At 38.9% G+C, this 20,500-nt stretch overlaps 1 protein-coding gene across 2 annotated transcripts in view; it reads right to left on the bottom strand.

Moving 5' to 3' along the window:
• Window positions 1-20,500, bottom strand: part of LOC150091231 (adenylate cyclase type 1-like) — an 845,725-nt gene that overhangs the window by 408,912 nt on the left and 416,313 nt on the right. For both annotated transcript variants that reach the window (XM_090374793.1, XM_090374796.1), the window contains exon 3: window positions 18,498-18,616. In XM_090374793.1, the coding sequence (XP_090230919.1) occupies window positions 18,498-18,616 (119 nt within the window). The remainder of the gene's footprint in view (window positions 1-18,497; window positions 18,617-20,500) is intronic.

Below are 20,500 nucleotides of genomic sequence, written 5' to 3'. Positions count from 1 at the left end.
GTTCGGATTATTGACGTTCGGATTTTCGACTCTACTGTATATAACAGCGCAATATGGTCTTAATCGCCGTTTCGCTATAAAACCCTATAAAAACAACAACAGCAACTCACCGTGGCAATTTGTTTCAATAGTAATGCAGCGGTTTTCTCGTATGAGCTCTTTCGCTGCTGTTATGACTTCTGGTGTCACAACACGATATGCTTGCCCTGGTTGAGGAGAGACTTCAGTTTAAATTTGCGATCCATCACCCTTGAAGCATACCTGTCGTATCCTGGTGGCTGTGTTCGTGTCGCAGAAACTGGGGGCCCTGCGGTGGGTTAGACCATCACGGCGAGCTTGCCGCTTGTTATGGCGACGGTTGAATAGCATCCGTTGCTTTGCTTCTCTAAAATGTTGATCCGGACTGGTCTGCTACTGAGCTGCGTATTCCTTAGTAGTTAATGAAAGAATGCTACATCCCCAGTTCATTCCATTACTGCATGGACCTGTACAGTATATGGATTGCGTTCCATTTCTTGTGCAATGTATTCTTGATTATAGCTTCACCATTGCTGTGTGATGGGTACGTCAGCTGCATATGTTGTTTGGGAACAAAGTTCTTGACTAATTCCGATGGAGATTTTATGTAGTAAATGTAAAGTCGACTTTCTGTGGTGAGTTTAGGCAGTTAAATATTTCATCGTGAGAAATATTTAACTGCTTAACCTGTCGACTTAAGGCCAGCAGACTCATGATAAGCTTTAGTGTGACATAGCTGTTTCATTGATATATGAACTAATGAACTAACATATCCTCCAAATTGGAGGTATTATACTGATATTTGCTGTTTCATTAAAATATGAAATATTGAACTGACTGAAGAATACACCTTCCACACTGAATATTTCAAAAATTCTTAAATTTTAGAAGAATAATTACATAGTGAATGTTACAAATTCTCTCTCTCTCTCTCTCTCTCTCCCCTGTTGTTTTAGTGGTAATATATATATATATATATATACAGTATATGTATTGCAACAATTGATTGTAATACATATTATGTATTGAATGACTGATTCAAGTGAGTATATTATGGCCAATACTTCATTAAAATATGAAGTATTGAACTGATTGAATATAATACCTATAATACCCCCAATGTTGATGCTGTATTTGATATTATCCGTACGCTAGCGGACGACCCCTGTCTATCTTCATGTGCCAGAAATGATAACCAACTGGTGGTAGTATACGTTATGTTAGAAATTACATGCACAGTATTGCGACAGATGGTGGGGTTGTCAGGAAAGTTGGCTGGGACCGCCTTCTTTAATAAATAAACACTTTCAATTTGCCATTGACTCATGCACGCTTCATCATACTGAGTCAAAATTCTGCTATAAATTACAGCAGGTTTTATTCCTTCTGCATTCACAATCGGTTTATAGTTCACATCTCTAGCTTGGTGTATGACCGAAAGGGTGCTGCCACCTTGGAAATTAACTGTTTCCAAACAACGCCAGCAGATGGTGCCATGCAGGTGCTCAGTATGCCAACACATTTCGATCAATAAGCTAACACAAGAATATCATAAATTTTTCATAATATGCATTTTTATATTGGTTGGTTTTGCAGTTTTCATTTGAATAACTTTTATGTATATGCTTCATTTAGCACATATATAAATAACTGATTACAATACATATTACCACTAAACCAAAAGGAGAGAGAGAGAGAGAGAGAGAGAGAGAGTGTGTAACATTTGCTATGTAATTATTTTTCTAAAATTTAAGCATTTTTGAAAAGTGTGGAAGATATTCTTCTGTCAACTTCGCCTGTATCACTATTTCGGTAACCGAAAGACAGTTTTACATCTTGAATTCAAACCAAAACTCTCTGCATAAACTATAAATATCCCAACAATACTATGAGTCTCAGATAAAACGGTGGACCCAAAAATCAATACCAACGGCGTTCACTTTTACCCTTTGCGAGAATGATGCTACCCCAGTACATCCAACTGTCAACATCTATCACTCAGCCAACTGATAACCCAGTCCATCTAATTAATTGAGGAAAACCAGCTTTGCAGTAGGAAGATTAGTTTGTAGGCAGATTATGCAAGCCTAATTTACAAAGCACACACTCTATCGTATATGTGCGAGTGTCTTGTTCATTTCCCATGTGAACAGATTAATGAAACAGGAACGTAATTGGAAACTTTCTGAATAACATTTATTATTTCATATTAGTTTTCAAAAGCGGCACCTTTTCTTTGGTAGCCGATATTTAGCCCTCACAAAGCAGTGATCGTCGCAAACGTACTTTCGGCATTTTGTGGATAACGAACTACGAATACATAACTTTAAATAATCACAAAGTTCCAAGACAAATATCAATCGAATCACACTCGCAGAAGTTAAAGTATGGAAAAGGCCAAGGTTTGAATCCCAACCTGATGTGAGGAACTTTTAAAGTCCCCCCTACCTTTTTTTTCACAACATGGTTGAGTTAGTCATTATCATCGGCGTTGTATGTTTTACTCCCGGAAACGGGATTTTTTTCAAGAAAACATACACACAGATCGAAAAATATACATTATTACTTACATAATATATTGACCTCATATCCTTAGCTGCTTTTCGTAATTAATACTCGCACACACCACCAGCACTTAGCTGATATCAATCAGTAAATAAAAATATCACTGAACCAAATAAAAAAAAAAGGTCACACTACGGCCACGAGGAATATACCTTCGTCTGCGCAAGTGTATTATGTTTGTGAAATGCGTGTGTTCTATGGTCGATTTGCCTATTTTCCCGACGAAAAATCCGAGTTTCCGGGGGAAAACACTGCTCTCTACGCCTGAGACCGACTAACTCAGCCACGTAGCGAAAAAAGCCTATAAAAGTTCCTAGCGCCATTGGCGGGATTCGAACCCAAGCCTTTTCCACAGTGTGTGGAAAGGACGGTGACAATACCACTCTTCTATCCGCATTGACTCAGTCATCAAATATTGCAGGTCATATCTAAGAATTAGTGCATATCACAATAAATGCAGCTATAGGATAATAGGATAACAGATGTTGATTGTGATTCCATTAGGATAACAGATGTTGAATGTGAGGTCGCACTACATCTGCACTGTATTTATCCATTATCTCATCCGCGAACATAAATGTTAATCATTTCTTATTGCATTTTCTTAAACTGAAGGTGAAAATCAAGTTGGTACGAAATAGTTGAAACACTTAGTGTTGAAAGAATCTTACATTTTGATTTTTGCAGAAATGCAATTATCATTGGCATTAGTTTTTTTTTTTTTTTTTTTTTGATTTGGTAGTTGTTGGCGCATCGGCTTCTATGGCCATATTGCACCTCCCAAGGTTTTTGCAGTACTTTGATCCAAGCCCGAGGCGGGAATCGAACCCGCGACCTTTGGGTTGCCGGGCAGGTACTTTACCCACTCGGCTAGCCCGGTCGGCCTTGGCATTAGTAGAGGCATATGATGCAAAAAGCAAGCTTATACAGCATCAGTGAAAAAAAAAAAAAAATCCCATTTCACACATCCATTTGCTGTAAACGTTTGTCCAGTTCTCCTTGAATTTATTTATGATATCAACTTCCACAACGACCTATGGAAGTTTGTTCCAGTAATCAACTGTCCGCTGGCTAAAGGAAAATTTCCGCACATCTATTCTACAACTGTCTTTCCTCAATTTGAATTTAGTTCCCCCCCCCCCCCAGTTTCGTAATCTGAGCAAGAAGAAGAGTCCAACAGCATTGGGTCTGCTCAAACCGTTCAAGGCCTTATACACCTCAATCAGATCACCTTGCAGGTGCCTAGTCTCCAGACGCTGCAGAACTTAAGCCTTTCTTGGTAAGAAGACCCCTTCGTTTCACTCACGAATCTTGTTGCCCTTCTCTATACTTGTTCTAGAAACTCTACATCCTTCCTAAAATGAGGCCTCCAGACCTGTACGCAATAATCAAGGCGTGGCCTGACCATTGCCTTTTGCAAAGGGATAATCACCTCCTTTTCACTACCAGCAAAATTACTGTATATCATTGACAACATCCCATGACCTGCTCTGGTAGCCTGACTGCACTGCTCAGAAAACTTCATACTGACTGCACAACTACCCCCAGGTCTTTTTCGTTCACTACCACCCTGAGAGTAGTACCACACAGTTGGTATGTTTCTCTGGGGTTACTGCTACCCATATTCAGTACTTTGCATGTGTGAATGTTAAAACTTCTCAGCCCATCTTCCCAACTTTTCTGGATTCTGTTGCAGTAGCATACTGTCATTACTGTCATTAACAACTCTGCCAACTTTTCTATCATCTGCAAACTTGGACATTAAGCCTGATATACCATCATCAATAAAAAAGTAAAGTAAAGTGCAGCCATTATCAACCCACTGCAGGGTGGAAGCCTCCTCAACAATTCATGCTGAGGGAAATGGACCATAATCTGCCACGCTGGTCCAGTGCGGGTTGGCAGATCGACCGTATTCAGCAGTCAGGGGCTTGAACCCCGGTCTACTCAAAGAGCGTGTGCTACTGCACTCCCGCTCCTGCCCACTCGGCTACGGAGGCCGTCCTCCATCATCAATATCACTGATAAATATACAAACAATGTGCCCAACACCGCACCCTGGGAGGACTCCACTAATAACATTAGTGCACGAAGAGCAGTGTCCACTCATTACCACTCTCTGTCTTCTCCCACTCAACCATCCTTTTATCCATTGTACTAACTGTCTTACTGCCATACTGCTCCAACTTGTACACTAGTCTTCTATGTGCAATAGTAGCAAAATCTTTCCTGAAATCCAAGTATACAATATCAAAATTATTTTTTGAGTCCAATTCCTTGGTGATCACTTCATAGTATCCAATCAAATTGGTCACAAAAGACTTCCCCATAACAAACCCATGCCGTGTCTGAATTATTACTGCAGTCTTCTCTAGATAATCCTGCAGTTCTTCTTTAACCAGTGACTCCATTATTTTCCTTAGAATAGAAGTTAAACTAACTGGTCTGTAATTACCCATGTCACTTTTCGATCCCCCCTTTGTGAATTGTGGATGCATTTGTACATCTCCAATTCGTGGAGACGTACCCTGAGTCCAATGTTGCCCTCATAATCATGGCTACGGTGCTACTTAATTCCTTTGCCGCCTCCTTTAATATAACTGGATTAGATCTCATCCACCCCAGGTTCCTTTCTTATGTTTAACTTCAACAATTTCTCCTCCACTTTGCTCTTAGTTATTACAAAATCATTTAACTCCCTGTTAGAGTTTGATAAGCTTTTGGCCTCCAATTCCCTACAGAATTCCCCATGTGTGAATGCAGACGCAAAATACTCGTTCAGTTCGGCAGCTTACTGAGCAGGATCATCAACAGTCGAATTACTAATGGATAAAGTAACTTCAATGCTTTATTTGGAAGTTATAATTTACATGCTAAGTAAACTGGAATATTCTGCACTTGAAAACTAAAACACCTTTTTATTGGAAGAAAATCATGCTTCCTGTATAAAACTAGAACAACCGCACAATATTTTTAATTTAAAAAAAATGTTGTGCGGTTTTCAGGCTCATCAGCAACTCAGACCATATTGCGTGTATATTTTATGTCTGTAATTTGCACGTGTTATGTAGTTGATTTGTGCCTAATGAACAGAGTCAGCTTTGACTCTTAAGACGGAGGAACACTTCATGCAATGAAGTATGTCTCCATGAGAAAGAGTTAACTAGCTGAAATCTATTTTACCCTTCAGAAGTAGCTTTCATATACTTGCAGAAAAATCAATTATATTTCTTAGCATATTCACATCTTCATTTTCCCAACTATCCGTGAGCAAAGCAAAAATTCATTAGCTATGGGTATTTTAATGCAAATACCCATAGATACAGCATATCAGCATCCACGTAGCAGACGCTAAGTGGATGCCAATGTACTGTAAATATAGCAAGGAAATATTAAGCTGGTCAAGATGGGAGTATATTCCAAGCTTACAAAAATTTCCGGACATATTCTGACTTCCGTACCTTCGGAAAACCGCGGATGAAAACGTTATCTTACAGAAACTAATTATGTCTTAGCTAAAAGCCTGCAAGCAAATTTTTAGTCATCGATTCTCGGCTGTAAACATCTACAAGACGATAAACGTCTAACCTTTTACCACACTGTGAAAAAAAAAATAGTCGGCGTAATTCTCTTTCGAGTAAACAAGGGAAATCATAGTTACGCAGTGGAAAATTTTGATATATTATATGATATTCAGGAGCACTTTCGCAAGCACACCACACAGAACATCAATATTTCATCCCTCGGTAGGCATGCGTGAGGTTAATACTGTATGTCATTTCCGTATACTGCATGATGGCGCATGAGCTTCTCTTCCTTATTCTATCCATGAAACAGGAAAGAGAAGCGTACACCATCCTCTGTGTATAGAACGAATGGACTCAAGGCATTTTGCTTCCATAAAAAAATGAAATTTATCCTTCTCTTTGTTGGATTTTAATAAAGGCCTTTAGATTCGTTGACTACACTCCTTTTAAAGACAGTTATTTCTTCTTTAGATGGCACTTGTATTTCCCAACTTGCCTTAAACGTCATAAAGCGATCTAAACACTGCACGAGAACACAGTATTCGTCATCGTTGAGAAGAAAACGGTGAGCTCAGCAACTTCATGGAGTTTCCTGGAACTATATTTCTTCCACGCGACTTCCCCGACCCCGTACTGTCGGCGAAAGATACGACCAGTTACTAGTTGTTCCTTCTCTAAGATACTGAACAATTAATGATACCCTACATTGTTTGGTGACATCGATGTGCTAAAATCGGCTCGATCTGAATTCCACTGCGACACGGAAATATACAGTGTAATTACAACTACACTTCCCTACCAATATACTGAGAATCTTGAAATCTGGTTCGCCTGTAAACTGCTATTCCAGAAACAAACATGTACACTTCCTATTCACGAAATTAGCGCGGCTCCGCTGGAAAGCAAAAACGCAGCTAAGCTATATCAACTCTTCGGCGACTGTCAGAGATTCATATCACATCATGAATCGTCTCGTCTATTCTCTCTGGTGCAGACATTTCATTTTTTTTTTTTTTTTTTTTTCATTTATTTACACACACAATTTTATGTACATTTTCAAGATTTAAAAAAAAAAAAAAAAGTGCAGCCATTACAACCCACTGCAGGATGGAAGCCTCCTCAACAATTCATGCTGAGGGAAATGGACCATAATCTGCCACGCTGGTCCACTGCGGGTTGGCAGATCGACCGTATTCAGCAGTCAGGGGCTTGAACCCCGGTCTACTCAAAGAGCGTGTGCTACTGCACTCCCGCTCCTGCCCACTCGGCTACATTAATATATATACAATTTTAAATATACATACTCATGTGGGAACATCTGTATGTGTGTGCGCGCGTGTATTTGCGTTTCTGGGTGACTCCTAGGCTAAAAGCCCATCTCCATCTTGTCCTCTGTGTTGGTAGAGGAACTCTGTATAGCGGGCCTGGAAAATGAGAATGTTTGGGTGTGAGATGTTAGTGTGTGTGTGTGTTCTGTTTTGTGTCAGGATACTTTTCCACCAGGGAGCAACCAACAGCTGGGCCCCTGCTGCCTGGTGCCCAACCCTGGTACTAGTATCCAGGCCTGGGTCTATTATCACCTATGATATGCAAATAAGCACTAAATCCTGCACCCACTGGAGGTAGTGCAATACCAGTGGATGACCACAATCCCGCTCCCAAGTAGCCCACACCTGGGAGCCAGCAAAAATAAATAAATAAAAAAATAAAAAATAATAATAAATAAAATAAAAATAGTTAAAAAAATTAATATTAATAATAAAAATCCTTACTACAAAAAAAAAAAAAAAAAAAAAAAGAGAGAGAGAGAGAGAGAGAGAGAGAGAGAGAGAGAGAAAGAAGTTGGGAAGATACTTAATTACATCCTCTGAGAGCCAGGGATCTTAGTTGAAGACGTTTCTTGAAAACATTTGTAGCAAAATCTTGAAGGGCTTTAAAGTTACTGGCACACTCAACAAGAATACTGACTTTTTCTTCTGATAACTCTGGAACAAAACCAACTAAAGTCTGTCTAAATTGTTCATGTTCCAGGAAAAATAAGAGAACATGTATCCAAGTTTCGAGGTCATTACATGCACAGTATGGATCAGGTTCGAGTCCACGTTCAAAGAGCTTAGCCCGTAAGGAGCCGTGCCCTGCGAGCAGATAGGAAGTATACATACATGTATTTGGCGTAAACCACGAGTTGATAGCTGGGGATGTTAGGTAGTCAGCCTTTTGTATATATTTCCTAGTGATGAGATCAAATTGGCTTTCATCCCATCTGCGTTGTTAAATTCCAGTTAATTCTCGCCAAATTCTAGCCTTTTCTTGCTTTATGTTATTTGCGGGGTCGGTTGTTATTCCGTTCGCTGTGATCGAAAGTCCCTTTTTGAGATTATACAATATTCCTCGATAAATGATATAAAGGTCAAGTGACATAACTCATCCCAAAACCTGCAAGACATTGTCAGAAGTAGTTCTTGGAATGTGGTGAATGGTTAGTAAGATGGATCTTTGCAAGGATATCAGCTTTGTTTTTATCCTGACTTTGCTGTCATATGCTGGCGGCATAAGAAACTACAGGCAAAAAGACGTGTTATAATGTATAATGATAATATCTTCCTAGTATGACCCCATTCTTTCCTAGAGATCCTAACCACTGAGGCAGAAAATTTCGAATTTTGTTCTTCAATTTTGAAACATGCGACTGAAAGCTTAATATCATCTAATATAACTCCTAAATATTTAGTCTCAGAGACATGGTATCTGTATGTTATTAAGAAGGATCCTAGGAGGTCTGTTGTAGTTGAAGTGATTGCCAAAAGTCATAAATGTCGTCTTACTTGGTGAAATTTTTAATTTGTTTGCATTCGCCCATGTTACCAAATCGTCAATTATTGGTTGCATACACTCCACAAGCACCTTTCTGGATCTCCCATAGATGGCCACCACTAAGTCATCGGCATGTGCAGTTTTAAGTACATCTTGATGATCTCTCAAAAACCATTTGTCTAGAACTGCATTCCAGAGGAGAGGCCCCAACACTGGTGCTTGAGGGTATCCCCTGGATATAGGGGACCTATATGACAGGTGCTTTGCAATTACCTTTACCAAACGATCACTGAAATAAGATCTTAAGACCTTGTAAGTATAATCATCACAATTAGCAGCCCTTAACGATTCGAAGGCGCTCTCCTACCAAAGGGAGTCGAAAGCACCTTCGAAGTCCACAAGCACAGCCAAAACATACTTTGAAAAAGAATTCCGAGCAAAAGTAGTTAGAACAGATATGTCTTCCTCCATAGATTTCCCTTTTTTGAAGCTAAATTGTAGGTTAGAACAAAGTTGTTTTTCACGTAACATCTTATGGAGTCTCGGAGTCTTTCAAAGAGTTTTCCGAGATTCGCAAGCAATGAAATTGGTCTGTAAGCACGGGGATCGGATGTTGGTTTCCATGGCTTGTGAAGAATTTTCAGCAAAGCCACTTTCCATTGCCTTGGAAAAATACCCTCAAGGAGACATTTGTTCATAAGATTTAACAGAATTTGCGGAAACAGGTCAAAAAATTTAACAATAACACAATTCTTAATAAGGTCAATCCCAGGACATTTTTTAATTTTAGTTTACTAACGGCAGCACCAAGATCCAAGAGGGTAAACGGGACGGTGTCCGTAGGCCCACTATACATTTCATTACTGTGTCTTGTCTTATCTACTGTTTTTCCGGTGTATCAAATTCAGGGTAGTCCAAAGGGAAAAGGTTGGAGACAATAAACCGTATTGTGGAAATCCAGTCACTTGTTTCCTGCCCTTGCTGTATAGCAGTATTAAACACGTCTCCTGCAATCATTTTATTTTTTGTAAGCGGTAAATTAAACCCCCACGGTTCCGTATTCCCTATTTCTTTAACTAAGTTTTGCCAACAACTGCTCTTGGAATTGGCAATCTCCCTATGGTATCTTTTCCTGAGATTGCCATACATTTCCTGGTAAGTCTGCACATCCTCAGTTCACAGACGTCTGTTTCTTTGAAGGTTGCCCCTCACTTGAAGGACTTGTGTTCGTAACTGTGACAGTTCAGGAGTCCACCGTGGGACAAAAGGTTTCTTGGACTGTTTTCTTTTGCTGGCGTATTGCATAGCAAGGAAAAGATGAGTCTGGATAAAATTGACATATTCGAGTGCTGTCATTGAGTTTAAGGCGTTTTGAATGTCCTGTGTCAGAATAGAGTTTGGGTACTCCTTAAATTTGTTCCATTTTGTCGACTTCATAGAAAATCGTCGAAGATCTTTAGGTTGTTCATCAATGCAAGTGTGTCTAGATGAGACCCTGAAAATAATATCCTGGTGTTCACTATTAATAAGTCCTGGAATTACATCCCAGTCCACAATCAAACCATCCGTTTTAGCAGATGTTAAGGTTACGTCGATATTAGATTCTCCGTTGGATGTGGAGAAAGTGGGAAGTTTGTCGGATAAAATTTGGACACAAAGATTAAAAGACGGGATGCAGACATATGGGCGTCAGCTGCACTAGCAGTAATCAAAATGGTTTTCAATGAACAGTAACTGGCTTGTCAAATGGGCCAACAAGAAACTTCGCCTTCTCTGTCTTGCCATAGCTACCATAATGGCAAAAGAAGTAGGCACTATTCGAATTTTGCAAGTCATACTTTAGAGAAGAGTACGTTATCCTTCGGGTAAAAGTGTTCATGGGGACAACCTCAGAATCTAACTTTTCGGATGTGTGCTTCTGAAGAATTCCAAAAAGCTCTCTCTCTTCTCTGTGAAGATTCTATCTTAACACCATGCTTGTAGAGCCCCCCCCCCCCACTTCTCTCTCTCTCTAATGCAGACTAGTACATTGAATATAATTACCGTCCTCCCCACACCAGGTTGAAAAAGCCCAGAAAATAAAAATAAATTTTCTGTTTATACTTCGGGACGACTACACGATTAGACTAGTTCACAAGGTAGAGAGAATAAAAGAAACATCACCGTATTTAGCAGTCATTGGCTAGAATCCCGTCCTCGTGGGGAGCCCAGTTAATAGAATCGACGTCCTCGCCACACCGGGTGGAAAAGACTTGAGTTCTAGTCCTATCAATGCCATGAGAAATTTTTATGAGCCTTTTTCACAGTGTGGTGAGTTATCTGGTCTCAGGCGAGGGTAGAATTGCTTTTTCTCCCGGAAAGTCCATTATTTTTTTTCACGTAAATGGTAAATTCACGCTATTTAGAACCAGTACACGGAGCAATATGGCCTTAGTCGCTGATGCTCCTAAAACGATACTACAATAACAACTTGAACCCCGGTTACTAAAGGCACGTGTACTTATGCACCCTCGAATCTGACCACTCGGTTACGACAGCCTTAATTTCCTGTTTATACTCCTGGATGACCACGCCGTCAGAGGAGTTCACAAGATAGAGATAATACAAGAAACAGCACCGTATTTAGCAGTCACGGATTGAACTCCAGTCACTCAAAGCAAGTGTACTTATGCACCCTCGAGTTAACGACTTAGCTACGGCCGCCTATCATAATAATAACATATAAATAATAATAAAAAATTTCGACAGTGACAAACTTCCTAGAAGCAACCATGACGAAATGGAATACCACTATCAAGGTCAGCTTCCCCGTGGCACGGTGTGGTAACATCGGGTCCCACTAGGGGCTCGGTGGCTAATTGACCGGAGGAACAAAGGACACAACACAATATACAGCACATGACCCCAACACACCTTCAAATCTCTGGCCCGATACAATGTACACCCGCGGAGATAGGAGAAATCCCAGGAGCCGTTAGACAGTAACATAATTTACCTTACCTTACCTTTCCACCATCAAGGTCAAGAATATGATATCACAATTAGGCCGATCCGCATCAGGAGAGGAATCTTTCAGGGAGATGCCCTAAGCCCACTGTGGTTCTGACTAGTACTGAACCAGCTATCCACCATGCTCAACAACAGCAAGTATGGTTATAACCTGAAGGAAAGAGGGAAGGAAGGAAAAACCTGTACACTCTCTCTCTCTCTCTCTCTCTCTCGCGCGCGATGTAGATTGATGACATCAAGCTCTACGCAGCAATGGAGAAGCAACTCCAGCAACCACTCTGGATCACCGAAGAATTCAGCAATGATATCAGAAACTATCTGCTACACACTGGTAAAGAGATCGAAGCCACGGCAGGGGAAAGAGACCTACAAACACCTGGAGATGATGCAGGCTCAGCAGTTAGACACAAGGAGGTCAAGTCCTGCTTTATCGAAAACTCCATCAGAGACCCAGAAGCCTGCTCAAAGCAAAGCTGAATTGAGAGAACGCAGTTAAATTCATAAACACCTATGCAGTCCCAGTGCTAAAATACTCCTTCGGGATCATAGATTGGACTAACACCGAGCTGGAGGATATCATGAAAAAGACAAGGACAATGATGACAAAGAACCGCCAACACCACCCGAAGTCAGCCGTGGAGAGACTGACTATAGCTCTTAAAGATGGAGAAAGGGGCTTGATCTGACAGACCTTATTGAGCAACAGAAAACAGCGATAGCTAACCTGAAGGATTGGTTCCAGAAAAAACACAGCAGCACTCTACTAGGACACAAGGAAGACAGACAAGTGACATTCCCCACTCAACCTAAGCGAGAAGCCCCTTCCCCCCAGACGGGGATTTGTTAGTTTGTTATTTGGTTTTTAGGAGCATTAGCAACTAAGGCCATATTGCTCCGGGATATGCAGTGGTAATTCCCTGACCTTTCCGCATCCTCCGTATTTGGTGGTGACGGGCTCGAACCTCGGTCTAATTAAGAAGCGTGTGCTACGCACTGCTGCTCCTTCCCACCTGGCTACGGAGACGCCCCCCCCCCGGACGGGGAAAGAAGATACTCCACGGTAGACACTACAATGACCTCCATCAAGATCATATAGATAAAACTGCTTCCAATGCATGGCTCATGAGCGGGACACTTCCCGAGACTGAAGGATTCATGCTCTTCATCCAAGAGGACCAGGTAATCAACACCAGAAACTATAGAAAATACATCGAAAAGGAGCACGGGGTGTCAGGTGACACATAATAAATAAATAAATAAATTTTCTGTTTATACACCGGGACGACCAAACGGTCAGAGGAGTTCACAAATAGACAGAATACAAGAAACAGCACCGTATTCAGCAGTCACGGGCTTGAACCCCGGTCACTCAAGGCGCGTGTACTTACGCACCCGCGCGCCTGACCACTAGGCTACGGCGGCCTTAGGTGTCGACGATGCCACCCGGCGTTGGAAACGATCCAACAGATCACCTCAGGATAATCACCCAGACAGAGTACACTCGTAAACATGACCAGGTAGCCAGGATAATAAATCAGAAGCTAGCGAACAAGTACCAGTTGATTAAAGAAAGTGTACCGTATTACAAGTACGAACTCCAGGCCGTACTAGAGATCCCAATCTACAAGCTGTCCGGGACCGCACCATAATAATGGACAAGACAATCCCTCACAACACGCCGGACATAACCCTTGTCGATAAGAAGGAAATGGCTACTTATCTGATTTACATTGCGGTGCTCAACACTGGCAACTTTAGAAAACCCATGAGGAAAAGATCGGGAAGTACACGAACCTAAGACAGGAGATCAAAGAGATGTGGCACATGTAACAAGTAATGACCATCCCAATCATCGTTTCAACCACTGATATGTAACACCAGTGGTGCAAAATAATAAAACAGCCTACATAACAGCCTAGCAGGAAATAGGTCTCCCAGAGAACACCTACAAGGGACTCCAGAAAGTTGCAATCCTGAACACCTGTAGGATAGTCAGAGAGTGCTCGACCGACTGTAACACCAGATATAACAACCGTCCTCTGTACTTGGCAGCCGTACCCGTCAAGGAGTGGAAACCCCCCCCGATCAAGATATATTAAGAGCAATTATAATAATAACAATAACGAATAAATTCTGCAGGAGTAGTATTTAGAACATTCCAAATATATGCAGCATTTGCCATGACAATGGTTATTATCGCTGTCCTCCCTACACCAAGTGGAAAAGGTATGGATTCGAATTCTGTCAATGAGGCGGGGAACTTTTACACGCCTTTTCACACCACAGCTAAGTTAGTCGGTCGCAGCAAGGATAGCAAGGTTTTTCCACGGAATTCCGGGTTTTTTCGTCCAGAAAAACAGGTCAAGTGCCCAGGGAACACACGTAATTTATGGGCATAATACAAATGGGTGGATAAGTTTGTTCTCTTGGTTAAATCAAATATTATTTAATATGAGATAAATCAACTGATCCCTAATAATATCTGCTGTGGTGCGCTTGGCAGGTATTATTAGGGATCTTGCTTTATCTCATTAAATAATATTAAATATGAGATATATTTGCTTGATCTCGTATTCAATATGGAACATCTTCATCTCATTGTGACCTGTACTGGATAAGAACATCGCCAGAACCGAAATTACCGCAGATCCAGGTCCGCCACCGTGGCAGGTTTTCATTGGTTGTCGAAGAGCACAGGAGGCCCTGTTTATGACTCTCGCAGGGGCATTTATTCCTTCAGTTCCAGACTAAGAAGTCATATGTTTATCTGATATAAGGTTAACACTCTCAAAAGTATTTCAATATTACCAGTTCTTAAGAAAATCGACGTTATTGAGGAAGTTGATGTAAACATTGATTACGCTTACTGAAATCAATAATTACGCTTACTAAATGGCGAATCCCAATGGTTTTATCACTTCTGCTTAAAATATCAATATCAGCTTCCTGGTTAAGCCGAGGAGACATTAAAATTTATACAGCGAAAAAGTTGAGGTTATAGATTTGGAATTTTTCGCGATTTAAGTTTTAATGTGTCCAAAATTAGACACATTAAACTTACCGGTTATTTTTCCCTTCTTATTCTGGACCAAAAAAATACGTCCTGCAATGTCTTCACAAACTAAGTCATAGAGAATAGATAAGGCTAAAAACAAATACGGAATTAATAATGGTATGACTACAGTAATCATCTGCACATATACAAGTACCGTATACTGTACCTCGTCTAGACCTACAATTTATACAAATAAGAAACCGAATTTGACACCAACAATTCCATTCTTATTTTTCGAAAAGTCTTCATTCGCTATACGTCACACATATTATTAGTAAGCGTTACTTGTGTATACATATGAATTGTATGCACTGTATGTTACTGATTTATTTTAAATCAATAACATACAATAACAATAATAACATAATATTGATTTATTTTAAATCAATAACATGAAACATATCGTAACAATGCATGATCATTACAAACATGTACTGTATAAAAATTGGTTTTATTAAACAAATTATTATACATGAACTGTATAATAAGTTGTTTAATAAAAGTTCAACATCCCTACGACTATAAATCTATGAATGAAAGTCATCATTAATATGAAAAATATATAATATAAATATACGTGAGAATCAAAAATAGTTAAAATAAGTTTTATTCCACAAGTTTTCTTTCTCTTAAAATAGTAAAACTAGAATATAAAAACAGTTTATATATAAATATATTTAAGTAAAGGAAAATGTCCTGTATACCAAAATCTGAAACTGCAGTACAGACTAATCAAATACTGATCATCACAATATACCCTGCATACAAAATTTAAAAATTATTATAAATAATAATAAAACGGTATATTAATAAAATACTGACGTGTAGAAATTGTAATACAAATTTACTTAATAATCCATTTCTTTCTTTCTTTCTTTTTTTTTTTTTTTTTTTTGGATTGCGGTGTGGGTCTAATACAGTGGATCCGCGCATGATTCTAGCTGGAGAACACCACTCGGAAGAAGGCCATTCTGCATCGATTCTGTTTTGAAATGCAACTCGTCCTTCAAACATGTCACTTCAGCAAATTGTTTGATCAATCAATAAACAACCGACAGCCTATTTCTGGCAGTTTTTACTGAAGTGGATATTAGAGTCAAATTTTTTTTATAAAATTTTGTAAAATAACCATAAAACAAATTAATTGTTCATAGTTTATGTACACTTGAAAGCAGATATGTGTGTTCCGTCGACTATGAAACATCCGGGGAATATCGCTCACCAACGTGTGCCTTAATTATAAAAACAGCGCATCTGGGATGCCAATACATGGCTTGCCGAACCTGGAAGAATTTTAGGGCCGGTTCTCATGATCCAAACCGATCTAGTTCCAGCACACCACTGGTAATAATAATGACGCAACTTTCGTTCCGTTTTCAATGGAAAGTTTCCTTCCATTAACACTACCAGAGGTTGTTGCTCATATCCACATTCTGTATTCTTCTGCTGCATGTTCACGAGCCGATTTCTTGTTTTGTGGGCTATAAAACCTGGGATATTTCACAAGGGGAAACCTACTACGTCCGGAGGGGTCGGCTAACTATGGTCTCAATTGAAGAGGGCTTTAGCAATTTCTCCCGTCGTTCTTCGACGGAATCGAACCCAGACGTCTCCAAACAAGGAGTACACAGCGATGTATCGTGTCGACTAAGCTGCCGCAGAGGATGCTATTTTCTACTCTCTATCAGAGCTTTATTTAATTTTTTTAATCCCTAAATTAAGTGCAAATTTTCAAAACAAACAACAGAAGATGACTAATACATCAATATTAACATAGAAACAAAGTTTGCAATACTTACAAAAAAATAAATGTTAATTTATGCTTCATCTTTTTTTTTTTCTTTTCTAGGTATAGGTATATTTTTATTTCTACGAGCCGCCTGTCAGTCAGTCAGTATTTTACACCTACCTGGTCTTTCTTGGGATAAGTGTCATCCCGAACTTCCATTACTTCAGCAGTTAAACAATCCCAGTTGTCGACCTGGAAATGTTTAATTCCTGAGTAATAGAACGCACAAACATTTTCGTTAGAACGTCAAACTGTCAATTTTCCTCTGAAACTCTGTTGGCTTTATTTAACATGTGCGCTCGTTAGCCGTTTACGTTTGAAATGAATTCTGGGTTAACCAATAATCATCATTATAGACAAAACTATTTGCATATTAAATAGCACCATACATCTTCCTGCAATTAACGGGGTATTCCCTCATTTTTGGTTGGACAACATATGTTATATTGATTGTAGATGTTTGTTCATTTTTGTTAAGTTCATTTTCGATTTGACCTTCATCCCTCTTCCCATGTTGATTACGTAATATCTCAGACTTCCAAACTTGCATTAATTAAGCGTTTTTTCTCGATTTTCAACAGTGACAAAGCTATAATTCTTCTCTACAAGCGGCTTATACTTCTTATCTTTGATTATTGTGATATTATTTGGTTCCCACAAATCTTTCTCAGACTTGAGAGAATTCAAATTAAATTAATTAAATTCTTATGCTTTCGAAATCGCCTTGCCTTTCACCGTCGAAACTATGGAGCTCTTTGTCGTCACTTCAGAATCGTTCCCCTTCACCCCAGATGATAACTTCGTGGGTCTCTTTTTGTCTATAATATCATAAACTCTATTATCGATTCTCCATCTCTTCTTGAACAAATACCTTTCACTATATCCCGCTTGAATTCTTGTTATAAAACTAATTTCTCACTACCCGTTCCTTGTACTCAACACTTACTTGGAAGTTCTCTGTTCCGTTTCCTTCAGGTATTGGATAATCACGTCTAAAAATATATATAAATTCATACACCGACCATTGAATAAAATTTAAAATTTAATATGACTACAATCTTTACACAAAGATATTTACAATAAACTATTGCGGAATGCTAAAAACTGTAATAAAAGATTATTTACAATAAAATTTGCTAAAATATAAAACATTAAAAGCGCTAAAAACCTGAAGCTTTCGGGAGCGTCAGCTCCCTTCTTCAACAGTTCCCGACCTCAGAGGCCTCTTTCAGGATATTGGATAATCACAATATTGATTTTACACTTAAACAGTCTATGTATAAGAAATTACTCTTTACTCTGTTTTGTTAATCCAAAATTTGTATATATTATCTATTACGTTTCAGTGGTTTCAATTAGCAGTGTCATACTTCTCTAAGATATTGATTGTCACTATTCATGTAGCTCTTTAGCTCTCAATTAAGTCCTCAGTATTATAACAGGGAGAACTGAACAATACTTGTATATAGCCCTGATTTTCCACAGAAGCATATATGAGGGAAAGTAGGAGGGAACTGGATAATGGTATGTGAAGATTACAAATTGGGGAGGGGAGGAAATCGTTATTACAGAACTAAAGTTATGAATTAATACGAGAGTTCTTCTATCACATAACTGTCAGTAAGCTAAAGTAAGTCGCTATAAGCAAGAGCCCAGAGAGCGAGATCGGTGCATAATGCATAATATCGAATTGCTAATACATGTTAAAAGTGAACGTTACCTCACGTTTTCATGTTTCTGAATGTAGATCTTGTGGAACTGTCCTTCCCGAGGGCATATGATGTCTTCTTTCATCTCCATGGCAACGTGTTGAGGTAGAACGCTCAGCAACAACCTTTCCTGCAACAAAGGGAAATCGGTAAGAATCTCGTTAGCACAGTTACTGGTAAAGCTGTGACGCAGGTGTCAGAATAGTACATAGCGAATTATATTCTATGTCCAAAGTAATCAATGGCGCTAGGAACAGATTTCATACATCGCGCTTCAACACAATTTATTAATTAAGTTATTTATGCAAAACTTTTTGAATGGCTTCATGTAAAAACTGATGAATGAAAGCAACACACGAATAAGTTCAAATGAACGAATTTAAGAATTATCATCCTAAAATAATAAATGAATGAAAATTTTCTGAAGTTATGGAATTGATATCTTTTTTTTTTCTTTTTTTTTTTTTTTGCAATATACAAACCGAATGATATGCAAAATGCATATGTAAGCTGTGAAGTTTTACAAGGAGAAAGGAGAAACGATCTTAGTTACCGTAACTTAAGCATAATTATCATCAAAACGATGCGAAAAGATTACGATCTCTAAAGGAATCAATAGTTTCGTTTTGCCATTAAGATTATCTGCCATTTGCAAAAAGCAAACATTTCAACCAGAAACTAACAGCGCTGATTAATTATAGTGATTTCATATTCATTAAAGTCTGTATCAAGTATTGTTATTTCCTTATTATAAATACATGCTACTTTATGCTCCTTGAATACTAACTCTTGATACAGAGAGACTAAATAATAAACACTTTAATATATAATAAAATGAATCACCATTCTTTTCTCATATATAAAAGTGCAAACGGTTTCCCACATGAGGATGGGTTTCCTGTATGCACCCATAATGGAAACAAATCTTTGACCCTTCAAAGGATATGAGAACGGGAACGGATGGAAGTGAACTAAGATTTACTTGCAATTTCTAGAAACATATGCATTTAACATATGCTTGTCCTAGAGACAAATTATTTGTTAATCTCCAGGATAAACATGTCAAACAAGCGTCTCCCTCCAAAGTATTGTCCACGTTACGTTAACAGTATTAAATCTAAACGAAAATAAATGTTTTGTTTTATATTCCGGCAAGTTAAGTAATAGGACTTTACAATTAATCATTTCGGCAATGAATACAATAGTTATCCGTATCTAGCTGTCACGCGGGCTTCAACGGCCCCATCAAATGCGCGTTGTAATGCACCCTCGCTCTTGACCACTTCTTCCCTTTTTTTTTCGCCGTTATTCCTGGCTTATTGCAACCACGTGCTATCACACGAACTCTGCTTTTTATACTACTGTGGGCCGTGCATTCCTCTAAGTTGATAATGGGTTACTCCGCTTCGAAAGCGATTTATTTTATTTTCTCGCTTTTACTCATCGACCTTATCAGTTTTATTCTTATTTTATTTTTTATTTACTTTTATTCTACTTAGTGTTTTATTCTTGTATATGTAAATACTGTATTTTATTAAAGTTTTAATTCTCTAAATTGTTGGTCGTCAAAAGAAATCTGCCACATCATGTTTCCCAACAGCCAAGGCCTTTTTGCTAATTAAAAACTCTCTATGCTGCCTATCATGCAGACGTTCAGATTTTGCCACATAGCTTATTAATAAACATTCTTCTTTTTCTGAATTAGCATCTGCAGTTCCTCTTTTTCCGGACCAATCCGAACAATTGCCTCAAGTACTTAACATTCATTCACGGCTCAACTCCCAACTCACCGAACTAACATTTTTACTTCCTCGTTTACCCCTGTTACTTTTGTTCCTTGGAGCAATCCTCCTTCGCATGTATTTTCAGAAAATTACAATTTATACTGTCTCAAGTACAAAACCAACCCAAACAAGCTATTAGAATACCACAGGCCACAATACTTTTCGTTGTTTTTGTTGTTATTTGGTTTTTAGGAGCATTAGCAACTAAGGCCATATTGCTCCGGGATATG

The sequence above is a fragment of the Mastigoproctus giganteus genome, chromosome 1 (assembly GCF_048544385.1).
Source record: "Mastigoproctus giganteus isolate SK-2022 chromosome 1, ASM4854438v1, whole genome shotgun sequence".
Classification (NCBI taxonomy): Eukaryota; Metazoa; Arthropoda; class Arachnida; order Uropygi; family Thelyphonidae; genus Mastigoproctus; species Mastigoproctus giganteus.
This window is presented reverse-complemented; position numbering and strand designations above follow the sequence as displayed.